Genomic DNA, 9,075 nt, shown 5'->3' with positions numbered 1-9,075 from the left:
TTTATCTGTGACTCTATCCAGATACCCAATATCAGGTCATGTAACTAACTTGCACTGAATAGATTTGTGTTTGTCTTAATGATGCTGGTGATTCACTGAGGTTCTCCAGCAGCTCAGCTGGATTCTGAGAGACAAATCTGCAATCTCCATTTTAGCTCCAAGATTAAAAACATACATGGGAAATAATTTTTGAAGAAATAATTTATTTCTGATATATTTTATATATAATTCTTTTCCTAACCTAATCAGCAATCTATGAAAATTAGATTGTAAGAAAACTGGATTTCAATGCATCTGAGATATTGATTGTATATTTTAGTTAATGGTTTATTACATTGTATTATTGTAACCCATAGCCATATTTGAAAGGTACAAACGTAGGGATAATATTTTCAAGACACTGGGAAACAGGTTAACGTGTAGCAGACTGCAGTAATGATTTTGGTTCAGTCCTGTCCTGTATCTTATTCCAAGCAAGACTGAGCTGTAAAGAATGCTCCTCAATCCAGAACCAGATAATAATGCAGACAATAACTCCACATGGGTAGAATTTAAGAGTAATATCCTGAGGCTCAGCTTTAGTGAGGGTTATGACTGCTGTGAAGAGACAGGAAGGCCATGGCAATGCTTACAAAGAAACCATTTAATTGGGGTGGCTTGCTTACAGTTCAGAGGTTCTGTCCATTATCATCATGGTAGGGAGTATGGCAGCATGCAGGCAGGCATGGTACTGGAGAAATAGCCAAGTGCCCTACATCTTGCAGGTAACAGGAAGTCAACTGTCACAGCCCGCCCCCATAGCAACACACTTCCTCTAACAAGGCCACAGCTCTAATGGTGTCACTCCTTTTGGGGGACATTTTCTTTTAAACCACCACATTCCAATCCCTGGCCCCAAAAGGCTCATAACAAAATCATAATGCAAAATGCATTCAGTCCAACTTCCTGGTACCAACTTCTGGCTTAGTGAGGGTTACTATTGCTATGAAGAGACACCATGACCACGGCAAGTCTTATAAAGAAAACATTCAATCGAGGTGGCTTGCCTACAGTTTTGTAGGCATAGGCCATTATCATCACAACAGAGAGCATGGTGGTGTGCAGGCAGATGTGGTGCTGGAGCCGACAAAACATCTGCATCTACAAAAATGTAAACAACAGGAAGTCGACTGACAGTCACACTTTGGGAAGCTTGAGCAAGAGAGACCTCAGAGCCCACCCCCACAGTGATACACTTCCTCCAACAAGGCCACACCTCTAATGTGCCACTCCCTTTGGGGGACATTTTCTTTTAAACCACCTCAGGCTCCATTATAAGAGCAAAAGAAGACAGTGCAGGGGTGCTGGCTGGCCATACACTAAAGGGGAAATTGGACTATTGCACAGAGCCATTGCCTAACACCGCTTTAAATCAGTCACGTTATCCCAGAGGATGCTAGAACTTTCCATTGTGTGATTTTACTATATGGATAAACTCTTAAACTTTTTAGATAGGTGGAAAAGCCAAATCAATCACAGACCAATTTCATATAATTTATTTACAAATATCAGTGTTTTATCAACTAAAAATAGGAGTTACTAGTACTGAACCTAAACTTAGGTTTCTTCTGAAAACCCAGCCTAAGCTTTTATTTCAAATAAAAGAACCCACCTATGTAAACAAATATCTTACTAGATTTGTAAGATTTTAAAAGAGTGTTGGAAAGGTAAGAGCAGTGTTTTAAACTATCCTTGGGAGAAACCCATTAAATTTTAAAAGGAAATTAATTTTGAAGATTTATCACATAATTGAACCCATAAAATGATGCTATTCCAGCTCAGAACAGCCCAGCACTAGGTACATTTACTCTTGCTTCAGAAAACTGCTATGAATGTCCACTCTCTGTCATCCTGTACATTCATCCTCGCCATGGAAATGAGCATTCCTCCTTGTGTGTCTTGATGAGACCAAGTGAGGCAGTATCAGGCTGTGTCAAATTAGAACAAGGACCAACTGACTAATTAGGTCATCGCCTGGTGGTCACACTCCTCCACAAGCTGCTCTTTACTTTCTTTCTTAGACTTATTTACTTACATAATTTTATTTGGTTTAAAATAAATCTAGATATTGAAGACCTTGATACTTGGTACAGAGAAGATGGTATTGCTGTGTGGTGGGTCTAAAACCCAAGCTGGTTGGAGGAGATAGCTCAGAGCAGCACTTGCTGCTTGAGCAGGAATTAAGTCTCCAGAAGTTAAAAATAAGACCAAAGTCACAACCAGGCAGATGGCGCTTGTTTGTAATCCCAGAACTGAGGAGGCAGAGAGAGGAAGATCCAGCACAGCCTCATCTACAAACCTCAGGCCAATGAAAGGCCCTTCCCCAAATCCCACAATCCCTCCAGTGAATAAATAAGTAATTCATAATATAAAGAAACTTCCAAACAACCAAAACAAAATGACCCAATATTAATGGTGACTGAGGAAGAATGATACTCAAACTCTTCTTCTATTCTTTATACAAAAATGCATACATGTGCAACCACACACGCGCATGCACAAAAGCTCCTTTCTATCTTAAAGAAGTCAAAGCTCAGCCTTTTCATCTGTCTGTTATCGAAATCTTTATTAGAAGAAAAAACCAAATATACAACGAGCAACAACAAATTCCATTAAATATTAAGCATTTTAGCTATCCAAGTGATTTAAACCATACACTTTGAGTGTTCCTGCATAGCAGGGACACAGTGATTACATAACCCACACCGCCATGGGTTCAGGAGAGCCCAAACCACCAGGCGTGGGGCGGGACGGGGTGAGCCCACACCGCAAGGCGCTAGTGGGAACTTTTTGGTATAAAAGTATCTGAAGTGACCTTCCAACAAACAGATCATTGATAAACATTATTAAGTTATTATTGATAGACTCACAAATCTCCACCATGTGGTTGACTTGCTGTAATTCTGACTTGGTAAACTGAGTCAGTTCTCCTAAAACTTAGCAATCTTCATAAAACTATTCAAAATGGAATAAAAAACAATTCCTGTTTCTATTGGCACAATAAAAAATCAACAGGTAAACAGGTTGTTTCATATAAAAAGTTAGTGGAAAGACATACAGAACATGCTCTCACGGAAGAGTCATGTGTCAGGGAGATGTTCAGCACAGGGCGCACCTGTTGCTACCCTCTGAGGGGGAAGTTTCCCTGTGTAACTCCCACAAGTTGCCCTTTCGGGTATGGGTAAGACACTAGATGCCTAGATGCAGACCTACTGTATTTTTAAGGAACAACTATAGAAAAGATTACACTTTAAAACTTCTCTTAGTAAAAACAGACAAATCCAACACATTTTTTTCTCGGGTTGTTTTGCTTGCGTATAGCACCCATCTGTGAATGTCTATGAGGTGCAAGGGGAATTGTTTGTGTCACACAATGTGCTCCTGTGGTGGTGATGGTTATCAAAAGTAATTAAATGACTAGAGGTGTCCAGTTGGCGAGCAAGATGGGAAAAAAGAGAACAAAGCAAACTGAAAACGTGGGAAGACTTTTCATCACTCAGCATTGCAGGGGTTGATTTCTTCGAACAAGATCCAGGAAGTACTGACCAGCCAGGAAGGCACTTGGGAGGGAAGCGAGTGGTAAGGCCCCGGTGGCTGACTGGCAGCTCTCACAGGAAGCATTCTCTACCTAGACAGGAAAAACCAGAGGCGGTGGTCCGCTTAGCTGGTTGACTGTCAAACGGGAGCCGGGAAAGGGCCTTAAAACGTTTATCTTGCTTTAATGGTCACATTTCCCTGCAGAAGCTTTTCAGTTGTCGTCTTCAAAAATATATCAGAAGCTATTGATTTAAATCATGTGTCCTTCATTAAGTTAATACTAAAAAAGAATATGAGTGTATTCAATATATTTTTCAAAACATCCAAGCCACTTTATGTAAAAAACAAAACAAAACAAAACAAACAAAACAAAAAAAACAAAACGAAAGATCTTAGCATAAAAATGTTGCATGTTATTAACAATTCCCTTGCGACTTCTGATGGCTTCACAGGTTACAGTGTGGGCTTTGGTATAAGACGCGAACGCAAGCAGCAAGGCCGTGGCTGCGAATGTCCCCAGCCAAAGCACTGTGGAAGGACTGTAGAGTGGACACAGGAGGTCACACCGGCGGCAGGTCGCCCAGCTGGCTCTCCTACTGCTTCGCAGGCTTGTTCAGGGGCTCCAGCAGAAGGTTCATGAGAGTCGGAGTGGTGAAAAGGGGTCTTGCGCCAGAGCCCTCGTTTATCTCTAGGTCTTCCACTAGGAGGGAGGAGGGCAGAGCGTCAACAGCACAGCAGAGCGGTAGGAGGAGCAACATCGCCACCTGCTGCCCACTCGCTGCACAGCAACGCCAGACATCGCTTTTAGACACACATCAGTATCATTGTAAACAGCTATGGAAAACCATCAGCCCTTGTTAATAAAACGAAAAGCTACCATTTCATTCTGTGTCCCAGGTCAGTTCTGGCAACAGTTCAAGCCTTTCCATGGAATGACTGAGGAAATAACATTTACTCCCCACCCAAATTTACTTTCTAATTTACAATATCCGTTTCCACATTGTCTCTGTTTTGCCTATGACAATTTAGATAGTAAAACCCTGACAAAGTGGCCTTTATGTGTAATCTCAAATCTTCCATGGACAGTTCTGAAAATATTGCTCTGTATTTTAAAAACTTTAATTGCTGTGTAAAAAATGGCTTCTAAAATTCTCCTCAAAAACAACATTCATTTTTACTCTATACATTTTAATTACAGAAGTAATAAACAGAGACTATTTTTCTGAGCAGGAATACACCATAGCACAGCAAAAAGACAGCTGATTTCTCACATCTGATCTATAGCAAGTTTTTGTGTGTAGCTGAATCAACTAGAGGATTTTATCACTGGGTAAAGTGGACACCTGTGGCTATAGGTTCACTAGCAGATGTCACATTCTTAAAGGTCTTTGCTGAGGTCCTTGCATGGTTGAAAACAAAAGACTACGAAAATTCAAGAAAAAGACAAGCGATCGATTTTCTCTCCTTATCAAGGAAGGATGAGGAAGGTTCTTTGCCAAGTGACATTGGGACCGAATAATCTCAATAAAGTAAGCCCAGAACAAGAGGCTGGCAGTCACGCGGACCAACACTTTGAAAACCTTCTGGAACAATTGACTCTATGTAGGAAGTCTTCATAAAACCATTCTAAATCTAGGTCCACACACTTCATGATAAGTAAATAAATTAGCGTTTATATTAACTTATAACTCAAGGATATATTTCCGACTCTCAAACGTGAGGGCCGTATTGATATCCACACATTCCATTATTAATATATAGACAATCTGACATGAGTTTAGTGCCAAAAGGGCACTGATTAATCCTGTGCTCTTGGAGGGGCTTTTGTAACTAGCCATAAGGTCCACCTCCACACACAGGGAAGAGCAGGCAAGGTGTACTGGTCCAATTCACACTTTTCTGCATCATGAGAGATTCAGGCATGACCACAACAAACCAGCTTCTTTTCTAAGCCCTGGGGTGATGGGGCGTGGAATTTCCAATGTGAAACACACACCCTGATAGAAGGCCTATTAGAGTAAAATCTGAACAGACCCATTTGCTTCCTTCCCTCACTGGAAGTTGAAATCAGACCTTCTGCATAAGAAGTCACACAAAACACACATGTGTACTCACGAAAAGGAAAGTCCACAGGCCTTCTATATGTCTGGAACAGGAAACTCAGGCAAAAGGCAAGAGATGAGTGAGACAGCCATTTCTGCTCTGTTTTCAGAATATTCTCAGGTGGCCAAAGGTTCATAGGAATGGAAATGATATTTCCAAACCTAGATTTGACCCCAATATGAGTCTCATTTCTGAAACAGATGGACCACTAGGCCTCAGATTCACTTCATCTGTAGTGATGTTAGCTGCTGAACCCATGAGACCCGCACCTCTACATGCTTGTCATGGACTAACTCGCCCACTTGAAAAATGCTTTCTAGGGAACCAGGGTTACAAGTTGAATCACAGTTTTAGAGAGCTGTTCACCAGCTTAAACAGTAACTATAACCATAGCACCATATTTACAAATTTAGTTCCATATGCTGGTCAACTACAATATTTTTATGGCTAATTGATTACACATTTATAGTGTTGTAAAAAATTGCCTGAATATCCTTTACAAATACACACTTATAAAAAAGAAAGGCTAGCAAAGTTATAAAAATTATTAAAACATTGTCACCTACAATTTTTTGCAGTTGGGACCACAGTCTATAAAGTAAGTTAGGCCACTGTCAATCAAACCCCTGACCCTCAAATGGTACCAATTGCAACCTTTTCAGAAACAGCGTGGAATCTGCACACTGCTCCAAAGCAACATTTTCATATTGCAATCAACCTAATTCACAAAACCCCTGCTTGGAGCTTTTCTATTCTGTCTGTCTCTGGGGAACTGGGTGCTTCTTGGTCAGAATCCTGTGCAGGCTGGGGGTTACAAAGTAAGGTTTCTCTGCAGATCCATCATTTCTCTCCAGATCTTCACCTGTATCAGCAGCCAGGGCAGGGCAAAGGCCAGGAGCCACAGCAGAGCAAGGACCCAGAATTTTACAAATTGGAGAGTCGAACAGGGAGAAACCAGAGAAATGAGTGTTAGCATGTCAGAGATAAGGCCAACAGATGTGACAGTGGTGGTAGAGAAGGCGAGAAGTGGCCTCCACCAGGAAGCACAACCCCTGTATCGTCACACTGGGCCCATAGGCTGGCCCTGGGAGCTTCATCGCCATGGTTCTAAGGAAGCTCTTCCTGGGGTCTCCAAAGTATCACCTTTCAACCCTGTGACTGTTCATTTCAGAAAGTAACCAGCTGCCACACATTACTAACTCCATGGAAGACGTAAAACGAAGACTGAATTTCATAGCTCAGGTCTACTTTTGAGATAAGGTCTTGCTATCTAGCCCAGGCTGGCTGGGGTTGGCAGTTCTCTTGTTCAGTCTCCACAGCACTGGGGTTAAAAGCTGAACTATTGTTCTTACTTATTTGTGTGGGTGCACATGTATGTGTGGGCACATATGCATGCATGTGCATACCCATGAAAACTGGAGGTCAACCTTAGGTGTAAGGTACAGGTAAGCCATGAGCCACATGGCAAGTTATAGATGAATAGAAATGGGTTAATTTAAGATAAAAGAAGTAGATAACAAGGAGCCTGCCATGGCCATACAGTTTATAAGTAATATAAGCATCTGAGTGATTATTTTATACGTGGGTTGTGGGACTGCAGGGGCTTGGTGGCACCTGGAGAGAAGCTCTCAAGCTACAAATGGCATCCAACGTGGGGCTCAAACCCACAACCCTGAGATTAAGGGTCTCATGTTCTACCGACTGAGCTAGCTGAGAGAGGCAGGGCGAGACGCTGCCAGCCGCCGCCATGACAAAGGAGATGTAAGGTACCAGTAAGCCACGAGCCACATGGCAAAGTATAGATTATTAGAAATGTGCTAAATATAAGAGTAAGAGCTAGACAATGATAGGCCTGAGCTAATGGCCAAGCAGTTTAAATAATATAAGCGTCTGTGTGTTTATTTTATAAGTGGGTTGTCAGACTGATAGGGCTTGGAGGGGGCTGGAGAGAAGGTCTCCAACAACACTCAGGCATCATTCCTCAGGAGCTGCTGACCTTCCTTTCTGAGATGATGTTCACAGGCCTGGGGCTTTCCAATTAGGCTAGGCTGGCTCATGAGCTCCAGGGATACACTGTTCTGCCTCCCCAGTGCTGGGGTTCCAAGCATTCACCGCTATGTCCAACCTTTTACATGGGAGACTGAACTCAGATCTTCATGCTTCTGTGGTAAGCATGCTACTGACTGAGCCATTTCGTCAGTCATAAAGTCATTAAAATTGTTTTGTTGGTGTGTGTGTCTATGGGAGGTATGTGCACATGACTGCAGGTGTCCAGAGGCCAGAGGTGTCTGGTCTCCCTGGAGATCTAGTTATAGGAGGTTGTAATTCACCCTTCATGGGAGCTGGGAGCCATTGGAAATCTAACTCCAATCTTCTGCAAGAGTGTATGTTCATCAATCCAGCTCCCCCCACTTTTTTTTAGTTTTATTTTTTATTACATTCATTTATTTATATGTATGTGCATGTACATATGGGCTATGATTCATGCATGAAGGCAAGGAGACAACCTGCAGAAGTCAGTTCTTTCTTCCACTATGGGTGTAGTGGTTTAAATAGGTATGGTCCCCATAGACTCACATGTTTGAATGCTTGGCCCATAGGGAGGGGCACTATTAGGAGGTGTGGCCTTGTTGTAATAGGTGTGTCTCTGTGGGGGAGGGCTTGGAGGTCTCATATGCTCAAACTACACCCAGTGTGGGACACAGTCTCCTTCTGCTGCCTGTGGATCAAGATGTAGATCCAGACCATGTCTGCCTGCATGCTGCCATGCTTCCCACCATGATGATAATGGACTGAACCTCTGAATTGTGAGCCAGCCCAATTTTCTAAGAGTTGCCATGGTCATGGCATCTCTTTGTGGTATCTCTTCACAGCCATATAAACCTGACTAAAACAGTGGGTCTTGCATTCAGATCATCAAGCTTGCTAGCAAGAAATTTACCAGCCAAGTGATCCTTTCAGATTTTTTTTTTCCATTTTCTTATAAAACAGAGGCCCTAGGCAAAGATTACACTTCCAATTTCCACATAAGCCAGACAAGCAATCTGGTGCATAAAGTTTTCAGATTTCTTTGTTTATTGAAAATTGATTTTAAAATGCTTAGAAAAACTTCAGATCATGTTATTTTCTGGATTTTTCCCTTCAGCAATTATTTTCCTTCCTGACCTGCCATAAAGCTGCCAGTCTTCCACAAGGGACTTTCTCAGGAAATAGTCTCCTCTGCCTGCCTCTCTGAAGGCTCCATGTGACAGGGAAATTATCTCTCAGCTACATGGCTACTTGGTTTTGTTCTCTCACATGCTGACCCTACCTCCTCCTGGTTTGCTAGAGCTACAAGGAGGGAAGACCAGGCAGAGATCTTCTGGGATGTTCTAGGTCGGGGCTAGTAGAAAGCAC

The 9,075-nt window shown here is 42.2% G+C and overlaps 1 protein-coding gene across 4 annotated transcripts in view; it reads right to left on the bottom strand.

The window, feature by feature from the left end:
* Window positions 1-2,586: 2,586 nt before the first annotated feature.
* Slc44a5 (solute carrier family 44 member 5) overlaps window positions 2,587-9,075 on the bottom strand; it is a 348,525-nt gene continuing 342,036 nt past the window's right edge. For 2 of the 4 annotated variants that reach the window (XM_036190641.1, XM_036190643.1), the window contains one exon: window positions 2,587-4,276. In XM_036190641.1, the coding sequence (XP_036046534.1) occupies window positions 4,170-4,276 (107 nt within the window). In that variant the 3' untranslated portion in view covers window positions 2,587-4,169. Of the gene's footprint in view, window positions 6,542-9,075 lie in introns of all 4 variants that reach the window. The other 2 variants (XM_036190639.1, XM_036190642.1) reach the window with 1 other exon arrangement.

Source organism: Onychomys torridus, chromosome 6, assembly GCF_903995425.1.
Source record: "Onychomys torridus chromosome 6, mOncTor1.1, whole genome shotgun sequence".
Classification (NCBI taxonomy): Eukaryota; Metazoa; Chordata; class Mammalia; order Rodentia; family Cricetidae; genus Onychomys; species Onychomys torridus.
Note: the sequence above shows the minus strand (reverse complement) of the source record. Positions and strands in the feature narration are given on the sequence as shown.